Source organism: Dreissena polymorpha, chromosome 3 (genome assembly GCF_020536995.1).
Source record: "Dreissena polymorpha isolate Duluth1 chromosome 3, UMN_Dpol_1.0, whole genome shotgun sequence".
Taxonomy (NCBI): domain Eukaryota; kingdom Metazoa; phylum Mollusca; class Bivalvia; order Myida; family Dreissenidae; genus Dreissena; species Dreissena polymorpha.
In genome coordinates, this window is record NC_068357.1 from 105,105,402 (window position 1) to 105,122,784 (window position 17,383).

Below are 17,383 nucleotides of genomic sequence, written 5' to 3' on the forward strand. Positions count from 1 at the left end.
CATTTATTTTGCAAACATGTTTGTAGCAAATAACTACAATGTTGATACGCTGGCATTTACAAAAATAAATACTAAAGAGTGCGTCAATTAAAAAAAGTCAGTATTGTAAAATTCAAATACCATTTTTAAATTTTCTCTTCTTTCTATAATGATCGACATATTAAATTGAAAAGCAATGAATAGGATTTATCTGCTTTATTTTGTCCGAATTTCATTGGCATATCGACCGTTCTCATATTTTTTTTCACAAAACATACGAAACAAACAAAAACTTTCAGAATTCCGAAAAAAGCTTTGCTGGTGTCAAAATTGCAGTTGATTGTTTTGAGTCAATGACATTTAAGACATCGGAGATTCTTGTGTGACATTTTCAATGACCATTCAGACTTGGCTGTAAAAGCAGCCATTCTATGCCATCGAAACACTGACAATTCTACGTCGGTTTCCCGTAATGTTAGTAAACGACAACAACGACCAAGTCAACACTAATTTATATTCCACCACGTCATGGGTGATTTCATTATATCTTGCTCTTTCTAATCTGACTACTACTCCATTGTGTTGGTCTCTCTAAAAGCCTGTCGTTGTTGATTTGGAACATGGTGTTGTCACGATTCCTTCTCTCCATCCGGCTGTTTCTTAACCGGCGTTTATTGTTTTTGCTTAATTTGTCATTCATGAGTTTTCTTTGCTTCGCCTTACGACTCTGCTTACTTTCTTTGCGTTTTCCTCCACGAAGTCGTTTTTGGTCCTCTTTATGTAGTTGAACATCCACATAGTTAGTATTTTGATCGTTTATTATATTATTTATTGGTTTTATTGCCTTCTCGTTCTTCTCCCAGTTAAGGCCTGTTACGTCATCCCCCGTACAGACGCCGTCATGCTTTCGTTTAATACGTCGTTTGCTATTGCAATTAGCAATTTTTAAATGGCATCTTGACGGATATGTTACACCATTGGTGCCACATATTTCTACGGGCTCATCTTTATTTTTATCGTATCGTCTAATTCGCTTACGCTTGCTCGGGCACGTGCATATAGGCAATCCTTGCTGGTTGACTTCACACAGATTGGATCTGTGGCACTTCCGCTTCTCGTGTGCTTGAACTGAAAAAGTATCATGATAACAACAATTGTGCTGTAATCACAACAATTTCGTAAATTTCGTAAATTTAAAGTTTGCTGTTGTGGTTGTTGCTGTGCTTTTGATTTTGGTTCTTGATGATGAACTTGGTGAATATCATAACGATGATGATGATGATGATGATGATGATGATGATGATGATGATGATGATGATGATGATGATGATGATGATGATGATGATGATGATGATGATGATGATGGCAACCAATATTATTAAATTTTAGTAAATCTGATTTTATTATCGACTTTTTGACTGCTTGGGTTTTGTTATTGGTGATATTAATTTTCCCATTTATGCCTAAACTTAACGGCAAAATGCACCAAAGAAGCAAAAACATAAATGCTAGTCGTTTTTTTATCGCTGCATATATAATAGCGTCGTTTAAGTGCATGCCTGGGTTGTATAGCATTAAGACTTCAACTTCATATTTAATTGACCTTCGGTTTCCGAGGTTCATATACGCGTGAAACAAGCGTGACATGATGTTAACATATCCTTATTGATTTTAATGCAAAGTTTACACTGGCATTTGTATATCTTTGTGATCACACGGTTTGATTGTGTGGGATCTTGTCGAATTACAACAACATGTTGAACATAATGTTGTGTAAAATAAAACAGATATAATTGCCTACGAAATTTCGCTGAATACCCGCATACCCGCGAATATTGGGTATATTAATGGTCTTCGCCGTGGTAGTTTTTGATGGAAATATGGTAAGCACGTGTCTTTGGTAATGATTCTGTGGACGTCCAGAGTTACCAATCATAAGAGAATGGTTTATTCATTGTGCGTTGCATGAAAGAGATATTCAATATAAAATGAATATAATATATATAATATATAATAGCCCCATTGAATAGTCTCTATCATGAATAAGTTTGTAATGATGTTAACAATGGAAAACATTCATATGCGTTTATTACTGAGAAGATATTAGAAGATATTCAATAATTAAATCACATTTGAAAGCATAAATCATTAAAGCCCCAGGCCTATATAAACACGAACGGATACGGAAGTCCCGGATCGCCCCCTTCCCCCCCCCCTCCCCCCTGATCAGGATCCGAGACGATCCGGGACGATTCGTTGGTCTTTTGTGATTTTTGTGTGTCGACGGTGTCCCAAGACAATCATCCCGATATCATTACTCCATCCACACGGACAAACACGGAAAAACACGGCAGCAACACGCAATCAACACAGCGCCCATACGGACTGTCTCTGTAACGAACCAAAACTTCATAGACAAAGATAGCCCCGGATAGACACGGGCCAACACGGCATGTACACATACCATCCCGGACCTTTACGTCAACGACACGGCAGCGATACGGACCAAACACGATCTGCCCGGGACCGACATCAACTTGTATAACAGCAGGTAGATTTACGGGGATTCCTTTATTATGAATTGGATCCAAGAGGGGTAACCTCGAATGCTCTTGTTTGTGAAAGTTGAAACGAGCAATGCTTTATTTATCACACTTTATACATTCCATTTTAAATTTATTATTCGCGAACAACAGATAATCTTCATGTATTATTGTTAAATGATATTCTCATCTTAAATTGTACAAAATATTAGTCCACATAGCATTGTTCATAATTATAACTCAACTGCATCAAATACCATATAAATAGAATATTTCATTTTACCACAATGTTCATATTATGTCGTCCTGCGAAAACACGGACCCGGCTTATTAGCTTAAGTAGGTTGAATCGGAAGAAAGCTCCGACACGCCATCTATGAGTGGGTTGTCGTTACGCTATTGTCTCGGTATAATGTTGTGATTGCTGTTAGCTGGTTCAGTTGCACTCACATGCTTATTTCCATTGCACAGTCTCAGAAAATTGTGTAAGTAGATGCAAGTCAGCACAATAGATGCCACTGACTCTTAAGGCTGTAAAATTGTTGTGGGAAGACATCGAAAGCGATGTGCAAGAATCCGCAATATGTCGCCCTGAACAGTTGTGAGTTGAAGACCCCGTCGAAATGTGACAAGTTTTGTTTAGATAATTTTTCAATGAGCTTCTTCTTTAAAACGAATGCGTTATCGGCTGCAGTGTAGAACGGAATGGGTTTTCCTTCGTTTCGTAAAGGTTCGGGATCAGATAGGCACTCATCCCGTGTCGATGGTTTCCTTCAGGTTACTGTTAAACTCTTAAGCATAACCGATTTATCTATTGCTGCATACTTCAGCCCAAAATAACTTGTAGTCAATGTCGTTCAATCTCAATGAATATAGAATGGTTATACATGTACTTGCAGTTGTATTCAATGAGCCACGCTTCCGATCACACTGCATGGCGATATGCTTCCCGTTCAACGCACCGACACAGTTGTGCAGCTGTCATCGGTCGACGGACTGCTTGTCAATGTTCTTCCACTCGTATTGCGTTTCAGAACAACGGATTTGTTCCTCGGCACAATATACAATTAACGCATCGCAGACAAGACGGATCTTTGAGATGGCCATACATCAGGGAGTTGTGGTAACTGTTCCCTTATTCTAGTTTCCGCAATGTTGACGCCAATCCCGTGCCAGCTGTCAGATGCTTCCTGTAGTTTTACTCTATTTTTCGGATAGATAATGTGCTACATGCGTGTCAGAATAGCTGAGTATATATGATAACCCATGCAAACGAAAATACATAAGCCATTGACGTCTTCTTTCTTCAGTTTGTCCATCAGCCTTGCGTATTTATCCAGGTCTGGTCTTCCGGCGAGCGATTTTCTGACCCAGATGGATCTCTTTTTCATTTAATTCACCTTTTTAATACAATCTTATTCGGAATTCTCTTTTTTGGTTCGTACCTTCGATTAATTTGTAGAAGCTTGAATCTCATCCGCATCGGCTTGTCATCGGTTGTTATCACATCGCCCATGTTGCGAAGAAAAAAGTAAATCGATTTTCAAATCGCCCGTTTTTATATAAACATCCGCCATCGTCCGTGTTATTAAGTGTTTCATCGTGTTTACACCCTGAAGGTTCTGGATAGCACCCTGTCTTTGCGGCATTACATGTATACGTGTTCGTACAAGATAATCCGCGTATCCACCGTGTTTCCGCCGTGTTTGTTAAATTTTGCACCGTCTTCCTCCTGCTGATCCGTGATAGTAGCTATACATTCAAACTGTACCGGCGTGGTCCGTGTAACCACCGCGAAAGATCCAGATCCAACCGTACAACTGCCGTCATGGTCATTGATGCTCAAGCGTACGAAATGTGTTACCGTACTGTCAAGGACGCACACTGACACAAATTACAAATAGGGCAGCTATACGGCAGCTACACGGACCCTCTCGGATGCTATCATCTTATCAGAACGTCACGGATCAGCATGGACATTTTGAACTTCCTAAAACTGCCACGTTGGCTTCTCGGAGCCCCTATTATATTCCAAGACGTTTCATGACCTACATGTATTGGCACGGAGCTATACGGTGGCTATGTTGATACGGCATTTATATGGGACTGGGGCTTTATGTGCAAAATTAGGCACAATGCATCGTAATAATTGTAAGGTTTGTCAATGTTTATAAATAAATAAAATAAATTCGCAAATAATATCAAAATAAAGTGGCAAAGATTCACCAATGAAATACCAAATTCTGACAAAAACCATTTTCTTTTTTATAAGGGTAACTAAGTTTCAGCGATATAATTTATATATTAGAAATTCGTTTATGCTAATGGCTTACATTTAATACTAGTAACATGTGACATAACTTTACGATGGTAGAAACTAATTAAACAAGAGTATGTAATACCTAAAGATACAGCCGTCGTTGACGGTGGGTTGGCTGTCGGTATTTCCGGTGGATGCGGCTTGTGCCGCTGCACATGCGACTGGAAGAGGTCCGAAGAACAGCGCTGACAGCAGCCGCACTGGTCCTTCACGACAATGCCGGTACAGAACGTCAGCAGGGGACACGATTTGACGTCACACGCGCGGCACTTCGGCGGCACTAGATAGTCGATATCGAAGTGGTAGTCACCGGCCGAAACGCACGAGCACCCGAGATACAAGGTCAGTAGAAATAGTCCTGTGTGTTCCATGTTTCACTGGTGTGTGAGATTGGTTACTGTTTTTAAGTAACGTATATTTAATAATGCTATATCTATTATGTATATACCACCAGGTTTGTGTGCCACAGCTCTATATTTATGCAACTTAAACACGTTCGTTTAATGTGTCTTAAATTATTTTTTATCATTTTAAATCGTCTCGTTTTAATTGATAACTTTTATAATTGATTTTGACATATGTTCATGTGACTGATACGTTATTATGAATCGAAACTTATACATCAAACATAGTGTGAACAGATAGCGATTAAAATCGCTTTCATAACTATCCCACGCTTAGGACCGCCCTTGAGAATCTAGCGCTTTCACTGAGGATATCTCCGCATAAACAGTTTCACTCGAGAAAACCGCTTTTATCGTTCAGATACTTGATGTCATTACACCTATTAATTGCCCATTCTTTGTTGAACAAAATAAATAAATAACTCTTAAACTTTGAAGTATAGTATCAACGGTGAACATTTATCAGAGTTTGGTTTAATTACAGTATATGCTTTTATGCACTCGCCTGGCTATAAATCTGTTCGTTCATATTCGTTTCACTATAAATGTGATTTATATTCATTTCGGCACAGAAAAACGGAAATACACATAAAAGCTACTTTGTAAAAATTAAACAATAAAACCGCGTTCACATAAATGTTGTATCCAGCTTACTGTACAAGCGCTTTTGTTTTACATGCGCACTAGTTCTTCTAACAATTGAATGTTAACCACGAAAAATCCGCTCTATATGTCCGAAATAATTGTTATTGTTTATTAGGTGAACACCGTATTTGCCGCTTATATACATTTTATGTTTCGCTGTATCTGTTATATATGACCAAAGTAATTTTTATCAAGAATTGCTATTTGAATGGGAATAAAAACTCTGGCTAACGCTATATTAGCAATTGATATTAAGTTAAACATCGTTTTCTTGTCAAGATTTCTTATTCTCGTAACTGTGATATAACTGATCCTTCGTGTTTATTTTCGAAAATGAACATGCTGCTTCAACGTTTCATGAAAATTCAAACCTACTGCAAGTGTGTACAAAAACAACGCACGCTTACACTTTTTTGTAAATTAATGAGTTTAGATAATAATACTCCACTGTATACCGGTAAACTGATTTAACAGTCAACCTGCTTACTTGACTGGTAAACCCACTGAATAGCCGGGTAACCGTTTAACAATTTGTGTCGTGTCCTGAGAAAACTGGACATAATGCATGTGCGTAAAGTGTCGTCCCAGATTAGCCTGTGCAGTCCGCACAGGCTAATCAGGGACGACACTTTCCGCCTAAAATTGATTTTCGGTAAGGAGACTGAAACTATAAATACCATTAAAGCGGAAAATGTCGTCCCTGATTAGCCTGTGCGGACTTCACGGGCTAATCTGGGACGACACTTTACGAACATGCATTAAGCCCAGTTTTCTCAGAACAAGGCTCATTTATATACCAAATATATGTTTTCTAAATATTTTATGAAAATCGGTCAGTCCAAGCCCAAACTGACTTACCGTACCAGCAACATACTTTTTCTGCAACATACTGACTCACCGGACGAGCAACTGATTGAAGAGACAACTAACAGATACATAAGCAAAGTTTCATACTGTGGCAATTGACTTCATCACCGGGCAAGCCACATACTGTTGGGGCATCAAACTGTCTAATGAAATAAACCACAAACTGTTGTAGCAATCGACTTGCTCACCGGGCAAGCAACAAACATTTGGGGCAACTCAATCGCTCACCGGACCAGTCACAAACTGTATGTGAAAATTACTGACTCACTTGGAAAGCAACATTTTATGTGCATGAGGGAAACGGACTTGCTCAATGCACTAGACCCAAACTTTTAGGGCGACATAATTTCTCACCTGAGAAGCCACATCTGTTTAGGAAAGTAACTTACTCACCAGGAAAACCACATATTGTCGGAAATCAGACTGACCCACCGGGCAAGATACATACTGTTAGGGCAACTGACTGACCCATCGGACAATATACATACTGTAGGGGCAACTGACTGACCCACCGGACAATAAAAATACTGTTGGGGCAACTGACTGACCCACCGGACAATATACCTACTGTCCGGGAAACTGACTGACACACAGGACAAGATACATACTGTAGAGGCAACTGACTGACCCACCGGACAAGATACATACTGTAGGGGCAACTGACTGACGCACCGGACAAAATACATACTGTCGGGACAACTGACTGACCCACTTGACATGATACATACTGTTGGGGAAACTGACTGACCCGACAAAAAAGATACACTGTTTGGACAACTGACTGACTCACCATACATGAAACACTGTTGTTGCAGCTGACTGACACACCGGACAAGATACATACTGTAGGGGCAACCGACTGACCCGACGGTCAAGATACATACTGTAGGGAAAACTGACTGACACATCGGACAATATACATACTGTGGGGGCAACTGGCTGACTCACTGGACAAGATACATACTGTTAGGGCAACCGACCGACCCAGCGGACAAGAAACATACTGTTCCGGCAACTGACTGACCCACTGTACATGATATATACTGTTATGGTAACTGACTATCCATCCGGACAAAATACATACTGTTGGGGCAACTGACTGACCCACCGGTCAAGAAACATACTGAAGGGGCAACTGGCTGACAGAACGGGCAAGATACGATACATACTGAAGTGACAACTGTTTGACCCACAAGACAAGATACATACTATTAGGGCAACAAACTTACCTAGCGGACAAAATACATACTGTCTGGCCACCGGAAAAGACACGTTCTGTTTGGGAAACTGGCCGACTCAACGGAAAAAAACTTATTTTGGGTCACCTGACTGACTCACATGGAAAGCCATATACAGTTTGTTCAAATGAGTGGCTCAGTGAGCAGCAAGCAACATACTGAACAGATAACACAACCACACAGGCACACAACGGCAAACAAAGCAATACAAGATTTTAAAGCAAAGCATAAATACATGCAAGCATACGAATACATATATATTCACATGACTACCCCAGCAAATATAAAATCAGGAATCAATCATACGTGTCAAGGCAAATAAACAAGGCCCAACCAAGGAACCAAACGACTCATGGAATTCTGATACTCAAGCAAACATGGTCTAATTCTGGGATCACGTGACTAACCAGGCAGATACCGTTACTCACATGACAGGTAGAACCTCACAACTAAATTATACTACTAACCCTCAACTTACAAACAATGAATGAATGATCAGACCAAGCAAAGGTACAAATCGTTCACGACACAACTCACGGTTATGAACAAATCTCCATTGAATGGTTACAACATGGGTTAAATATATAGAAATGGAATGGTCATACTAATACGGCGAATAAGAATTGTGTATCAATAAAAATAATATTGGGGCTTAAAGCTGTAGCAAGCAAAAGCATTAACAGCTTGCTGTCTTAGTTAAGCTGTAGCAAGCAATAGCATCAACAGCTTGCTGTCTTAGTTCAGCTGTAGCAAGCAATAGCATTAACAGCTTGCTGCCATAGTTCAGCTGTAGCAAGCAATAGCATCAACAGCTTGCTGTCTTAGTTCAGCTGTAGCAAGCAATGGCATTAACAGCTTGCTGTCTTAGTTCAGCTGTAGCAAGCAATAGCATTAACAGCTTGCTGTCTTAGTTCAGCTGTAGCAAGCAATAGCATTAACAGCTTACTGTCATAGTTCAGCTGTAGCAAGCAATAGTATCAACAGCTTTCTGTCATAGTTCAGCTGTAGCAAGCAATAGCATTAACAGCTTGCTGCCATAGTTCAGCTGTAGCAAGCAATAGCATTAACAGCTTGCTGTCTTAGTTCAGCTGTAGCAAGCAATAGCATTAACAGCTTGCTGTCATAGTTCAGCTGTAGCAAGCAATAGCATTAACAGCTTGCTGTCTTAGTTCAGCTGTAGCAAGCAATAGCATTAACAGCTTGATGTCATAGTTCAGCTGTAGCAAGCAATAGCATTAACAGCTTGCTGTCTTAGTTCAGCTGTAGCAAGCAATAGCATTAACAGCTTGCTGACATAGTTCAGCTGTAGCAAGCAATAGCATTAACAGCTTGCTGTCTTAGTTCAGCTGTAGCAAGCAATAGCATTAACAGCTTGATGTCTTAATTGAGCTGTAGCAAGCAGTAGCATTAATAGCTTGCTGTCATAGTTCAGCTGTAGCAAGCAATAGCATTTACAGCTTGCTGTCCTAGTTCAGTTGTAGCAAGCAATAGCATTCACAGCTTGCTGTCATAGTTCAGCTATAGCAAGCAATAGCATTAACAGCTTGCTGTCTTAGTTCAGCTGTAGCAAGCAATAGCATTAACAGCTTGATTATTAGTTCAGCTGTAGCAAGCTGTAGCATTAACAGCTTGCTGTCTCAGTTCAGCTGTAGCAAGCAATAGCATTAACAGCTTGCTGTCGTAGTTCAGCTGTAGCAAGCAATAGCATAAATAGCTTGCTGTCATAGTTTAGCTGTAGCAAGTAATAGCATTAACAGTTTGCTGTCTTAGTTCAGCTGTAGCAAGCAGTAGCATTAACAGCTTGATTATTAGTTCAGCTGTAGCAAGCAGTAGCATTAACAGCTTGCTGTCTCAGTTCAGCTGTAGCAAGCAGTAGCATTAACAGCTTGATGTCGTAGTTCAGCTGTAGCAAGCAGTAGCATTAATACCTTGCTGTCGTAGTTCAGCTGTAGCAAGCAGTAGCATTTATACCTTGCTGTCTTAGTTCAGCTGTAGCAAGCAGTAGCATTAATACCTTGCTGTCGTAGTTCAGCTGTAGCAAGCAATAGCATTAACAGCTTGCTGTCTTAGTTCAGCTGTAGCAAGCAGTAGCATTAACAGCTTGATTATTAGTTCAGCTGTAGCAAGCAGTAGCATTAACAGCTTGATGTCTAAGTTGAGCTGTAGCAAGCAGTAGCATTAACAGCTTGATGTCGTAGTTCAGCTGTAGCAAGCAGTAGCATTAACAGCTTGATGTCGTAGTTCAGCTGTAGCAAGCAGTAGCATTAATACCTTGCTGTCGTAGTTCAGCTGTAGCAAGCAATAGCATTAACAGCTTGCTGTCTTAGTTCAGCTGTAGCAAGCAGTATCATTAACAGCTTGCTTATTAGTTCAGCTGTAGCAAGCAGTAGCATTAACAGCTTGATGTCTTAGTTGAGCTGTAGCAAGCAATAGCATTAACAGCTTGATGTCTAAGTTGAGCTGTAGCAAGCAGTAGCATTAATAGCTTGCTGCCATAGTTCAGCTGTAGCAAGCAATAGCATTAACAGCTTGATGTCTAAGTTGAGCTGTAGCAAGCAGTAGCATTAATAGCTTGCTGTCTTAGTTCAGCTGTAGCAAGCAATAGCATTAACAGCTTGCTGTCGTAGTTCAGCTGTAGCAAGCAATAGGCTTTACTAGCTTGCTGTCTTAGTTCTACTGTAGCAGGCAATAGCATTAACAGCTTGCTGTCTTAGTTCAATAATTGATAGTTATAGAAGAACTGGTGATATTTAATCACGTATTAATGAATGTGATGTAAACTCACTTGACTGCAGTTTGTATTGTCATGTTCATACAAAATATAAAGCCGACAAAAATGTAAGGCTGTTCTTTGTATCCTACTTTTATATCTCTGTGCAAGATGGATGATGACAAATTATCATCTCATAATGTATCTTAAAATTACGTTATATACGATTTAATGTAATTAATTAAAAATAATTTGCTTGTAGAAAAAATATTTAATTGCTGTTATAGATTCATGGTATTTTCTAACAAATGTAAAAGTCATTCACTGCTTTAACCGCATGTGTACTTGATGACAAAGTGAATTAATGAACTCGTGGTACAAGGATAACAGTTCATAATTTTATTAGTTGCTACAAAGAACAGAACAAGCAGTTTATGTTTTACGGTCCACGTTAAAAGAGTTTTTCATAATGAGTCTCTCTCGGTACACATTGACTCATATAGACTAAAAATCCGTTACTGTCTTAAAATAAATTGTGCTAAAATTTTGAGCAGATATAAGGAAGATATATTATCCGACTTTCAGTATGTCGCAGGGTTAAAATATCAATAGATGAAACTTTTATTTAATAATGGTTTGTTAAATAGATATATATCTTAAACACTATAAGCGACAATGCATCTGAGCCCAACAAGCGCCAAAATCCTATAACTTACCATGCAAACATATGCCAAATAAGTCAAGCTTTGATGGAAAGTAATTGATTAGCAAAAATGAAAACATACTCAAACTACGATTGCAATCTACTATTTACTAGAACCACTCGTTACTACTCAACGCTGTAATGACAATCACTTATACCGACTCTGATATTGTTTTAATTCTACAAAATATATTAATGATACAAATCAAACAAACACAATTTTAAATGCAGTTTAAAATTATGATCGTTGTTTAATGTTCACCTTGTTACGGTGGCATAGAGGTGACGTTCACTTCTCTTTTTTAAAAATGCTCTCCTCTTTTTTCTTTTTCGTGGCCACGAGTTAGCTATGTCGTGGCCACGAGATAGAAAAAAGAGGAGTGCAAAAATAAATAAAAAACGGAGTGCAATTTAAAAAAGAGCGGTGCAGTAAATAAAGGCAGAGTACATTAAACAAAAGAGGAGAGAATTTTCGCATCTTTTTTTTATACCCAGAACGGCTCTGGTGTGTTTTAAAGGCCATTTAAACCACATTTTATACCTAAATTATCGGAATCGTGGACGCTACATATGTCCGTTTAGTATCAATAAAGTTAACAAAAAATCTGCTACAAGTTTATTGTCAATTTTAGATTCTGTTAGCATAAACGGTGTTTAAAGTATTTGGGGAAAAACCCGGACCTACTGAGGTTCGAACCAACGCAGTGACAATATAATAGCGGTCCATGGATACAGAGTCTGACGCGTTACCTATTGCGTCACAGGGACATATTGATTTTCATGAGGAGTACAACTATTTTACTTAAATCAGTAAAGTTTTTTTTCCATTTTCTTGTGTAAAATTTTGTTTTAGCACTGCGTCATCATTTTCTGTCAGTTCTATCATCAAATACATTGACCATTAAAAAGAAAAGACTTGAACTTCTTTATATCAAAAAAAGTTTAATACGCGGGATATCATAATTTGAAAATTCTAATGTAAACAAAGATTATTACCACCTGAAACGGTCCCGGATTTAACTGGACGCCGGACATAAAGAGGAGAATACCAATAAAGCCGAAAACGCCAACCACCCGAAGTGTGTCTAGGTCCAAAATAGACACAGACCTGGCCGTAAAACACCTGATTCTAGCTCGGTACGTTCCGATGTCCACCAAGATTATAGCATCGAAGTGTACAGTGCGACGCTTTGTTTAATATACAGATTTTCCAAATCTATTTGCTGAGCCATTATTGAAATAATTATCTGCATCAACACGAACCAATTGTACTCAATGATAATATTTGTTTGTGAATATCATAGTGCCTAAAATTCATTAAAGTGCCTCAATTTCTTATATAGATTTTATAATTTGACATAAATTTTCCTTTTTTTTTCCTTGTAATCTCAACATGGCTCTGCAAATTTCAGCCGAGGCAACTGCCTCAGTCACACTCAGCGTAGCTACGGCGCTGCCACTGATAATTCTTCGAAGACAATTTATTTGAGAATTTATATGGGCCAGGTTCTGGATTATGTTCGGCTAAACTTTTAACCCAAATGAAAATGACTCATAAAATCATTTTAAGTAATAATGGTCCGAGAGCCCACTGGTGTTTATTGCAAGTTTTTAGGCCAAGATTTTTTTTTTGTACATTTGAAAAGGTTATTTTATATCCTTCCAGAAACCCCATTTATCAAGTGTCTCAGCTGTGCATATCTATGATTTTTTGGGTAAAATCACTCAAAATCGAAAGTTTTTCTGCTGATTTCTGGAATAATGAAATAAATACACCTTTCAGCCATGCGAATTAACCCAGGGTTTCCGGTTGGGGGTTTTAAAATAGGCATCATAATTATTTCCAATAATTCAGTGAAAAAAAATAATTGTCCAGGTATTGTTTAAAAAAAGAGGTTAAAAACCACAAAATTTCTCATTTTTAGCAGAATTTACCCATTTATCAATTTTAATTCTGCGAATTCATTTTACCAAGTTAACAATTTTCAACATATTTGTCTAATAGATGTTTTAAAAACACACATATGGCCTCCTTGTTTCATTCCAACAACGACTTTTTTCATCATCATCTATTAGTGGTTTTGGGGGGAAATGAATAAAATCACACACAAAACTGCTGATTTATGGAATATAGAGAATACTAGGTTAGCGTTGAATACAGAGAAGTTTATGTTGCGAGGCTTAGAACGCCGGAAGCGCGAGCCTTGGGGATATGTCGACATACAGTACATGTAAAAAACATGTGAAATAAGTCGCGTTTATAATAAATCGTCAAAAAAAATGGGGAAAATGACGCAATATGTCATTTTATGACGCCATCAATCAGCTGATTCATTATACGGATGGCGAAAAATTATGTCATATGACTAGATTTAAAGGTTGAAGGTCGTATAATTTTGAAGCTTAAGTTTTGTCGACTTTGTTTCTTATGAAAAACCATTCAGTGGTAAAGTCAATATAAATAAAAAAAATAACAAAACAAAAATCGTGTAATTTTATATTTTATTTCAACATTTCTTTTGGTGAATATGTCATATATATTTTTTTCTGCAAAATATGCACATTTTCTTCTAATGGGTGACCTTATAATTCGATCAATGAACCAAACAATATCGACCTAATTTTAGCGCATATCGCATGACGTCATTTAAAAAGTAGTCCGTGCACGCGACAGGTATATTCCACAGTGTTGAATACAAGCAAGTATATTCCACGTGTTATACCGTCAATGTCGCGGTGAAAATGGGATAAAATTTGATTTAATTAGATTTATAAGACATGTGATCATTATAATAATAAAATATTGTTCGCATATACATGTATACAATTGCATATAAGATCACTCTAAACAAACAATGCAATGATCGCAGTGTGATTTTAGGTTAAAACCACTATTTTTTTTACAGTAACTGTAGCATTGTGTAGTACACAATGTGTACACAACGGTCTTACTGTACTTACAATAACGTAGTGACGTCACAATCTATGTATAGAATGGTAAATGTAGGTTAGAAAACACTAAACTTTAACTATTTTAGCTGTTTTAGTCCATTTTTCAGGTTTAAGTTCCTCGAATTTTTACTCTACTGAAATAATTTTCAACATATTAGTCTAACTATTGTATTAAAAACACACAAAGGGTCTCCTGATTTAATTCAAACATGAACATTTTTGAATGACGACTTTTAGTGACATTTCAGGAACAATAAACGAAATCAAACAAAAAACTGCTGATTTCTGGAATAATTTGATATAGTAAGATTTATAAGACATGTGATCACGATAATTATACACACTGTTTGTCTTTGTACATATGCGTATAACATAGCTAAAAAACATTCCAATGAGTACAGTGTACTTGTAGGTTAAAAACCACTAAATTTTAACATATTCTTCCTTTTTGAGTCATTTCACCTGATTTATTTCTGCGGTTTTCATACAACCATGATTGCAAATTTCAATATCTATCTGCTAACATTTTAAATGATCTGACATTGCTTATTTGAAAATAATATAATGTTTCGATATTAGTGTTAATAGGTTGAAAAAGGGCCACTTGGTCCTTTTAATGACTTTTTTTATTTAATACTATACTTTGTAACGGAACGCAAAAATATGTACTATATTTTATACATTTACAGTATCATTACAAACAAAACATCTATTTACATTTGATGTCACACAACTGTTACATGTAACAACATTTGGCATGAAAATCAAACATTTAGTTAGTTTCATCTAGACATTAAACATACTTTTTATACATAATAAATTATTATATTTCATGCATGTACTGTTTTTCATGTACACACATCTACTAGGATTTATCACGCACAGTTTTTATCAACATAAAACAATAGTTTAACTACGTATACTTTCAATAAATATTAATTTTTAACAACATTTGACATGAACATCAAACAATTATTTAATTTCATCTAGACATTAAACATACTTTGTATACATAATACACTATATTGTATACACGTACTGTTTGTTATGTACACACATCTACTAGCATTTATCACGCACAATTCTTATGAACATGAAACAATAGTTCAACTACGTAAACTTTCAATAAATATTATTTTTTTAATTAAAATGTATTTACAAATTAAAGAATGACGAACATTATTGTCATCCGGTCTTGTAATGTACTGTAAAGTATGTGCACATCATAAATCTATCACATGACTCAAAGCAACCATTTCCATTTTCATCTATGTGTGAGTAAAGTCATCCAGTTGTGCTAGTACATTTAAGCAAATGCCTTAAAGTATCCATCATCTTCCAACCATTCATTTTCTGTTGGATCCAATTCCAGAGGGACTGCCTTGTGAGCATGCCGCCAAATGTACGACACCAAATTTGTCCGTAGTATCTTTTGGTGTAGAACGGGTTTTGAAAGGGGTAGAAGAATGGCACCTGCACCTTTAATTTTACCAAGTGGCTGTGCTTCATCAGTTGGTGCAAACTTTGTTCGGAAAATGGAGTATCTGACACTTTCAACATCACATAATCCTGGCTTCCAATACATCGCACAAACATGACTCAATAGCATTCTCTGTTTCTGGTGTAACATCCTGACTTTCTCCAAGGGCGGCAAATGCTTTCTGGAATAATGCAGACTTCTGGACAAGAGATAATGGCTTAACCTTTCCCTTGCGGACAAATGCTGCAGTGTAATCGCAGCCTGTAAAAGCATGCACTGCAGGTAAGGCATCACAAATACTGTGCCCAAGGACGGATCCAAGCTTGTTGACTTCTATATATCTCCTGTTGTTACTGCTACTGAGTCCAACATCCATCCATACATTAAATGAATACTTTCCTACATAGAACAAAAGGATAACCAAAACATCGGTGTCATTACAGCGCGTGACTACATTTTGTGAGACTTCGGTATGTTGTGCAATGTGATGAAGGTGTCAGATAATACGTGTGCCTGCTTCGTCGTGGTTACATGCCAAATCGCCTATTTCAATGCGACTAACCGTTTTCTGGTCTGATGTGAACCTGTAACATTTGTCTTCAAGCCCAAAATAGAGACAACGGTCCTTCAAAAATGGCGCATATTCATTTCTCGCCCACTCTTCTGTCAGGAAAACCAAAAATGAGGTCTTGAATGACCCTGATCGCAATGCTTTCTGAAATTCCTTTGGTCTTCTCTGATCTCGGCCAGACACAATGAATCCACCAACAACTGCGCTACGCTATGTCTTTTCAATGTCTTTAATGGATGAATGTCTGTACGTATCAGACACAAAGTCCACACGGGAAGATAAAGCCGGACAATCGATAAATTATCACCTTTGCTATCTCAGCAAATGTACTCGGCAAATCAGTCATTGTCTGAATCAAGAACATGCCGTAAATGATAGTTGCGTCAATTCTTTGGGGTGGTTCACTTGTTATTCTGCCATAGAAATAGATCTGAAGAAAATCTTCTCGTTTCCAAAAACGCCAGTGCCACTTTCCCTAGCACATGTTGATGGGAATGTAATGAAAACAGATAAATCGAAATTAATGAAGATTCAAGAAGACAGAATAACAAGTGATCCACCCCAAAGAATTGACGCAACTATCATTGACGGCATGTTCTGAACTGTTGTTATTTTGTTGTCGATACCGGTCTGGCATCCTCCTTGCAATGACCGTGCTGAGTGGTTAACTCAGCTTTATTGTAAGTTTGCCGGTGGTTTATCGAGACATAGCAATGAATTAACACAGTTAACATGAACATAGAAAATTAGCAATAATTTGTACTGTTTAATTGTGAAATTACGTTGTTATTTGTATGGCATTACGTCATTATTTAAGCGTTATTCTCCAATTTGAATACAAAATTAATCGTTTTTATTTTATGCTTTCCGGTGGTTTATAGAGAAAAATCAGTGAAATAAAACGGATATTTCACTGTTTTAAACAGTGAATAATAAAAGTGAAAAATATTGATATTTTTCACTGTTTTACT

The 17,383-nt window shown here is 37.5% G+C and overlaps 1 protein-coding gene across 1 annotated transcript; it reads right to left on the reverse strand.

Annotated features, from left to right (window-relative positions):
• Nucleotides 1–196: 196 nt before the first annotated feature.
• On the reverse strand, nt 197–5,440 carry LOC127874502 (uncharacterized). Its single transcript, XM_052418862.1, has 2 exons — nt 4,925–5,440; nt 197–1,107 (listed from the first exon to the last, which is right to left on the reverse strand). The coding sequence occupies exons 1-2, from the start codon at nt 5,211–5,213 to the stop codon at nt 521–523; spliced, it is 876 nt and encodes a 291-aa protein (XP_052274822.1). The 5' UTR covers nt 5,214–5,440; the 3' UTR covers nt 197–520.
• Nucleotides 5,441–17,383: the final 11,943 nt, after the last annotated feature.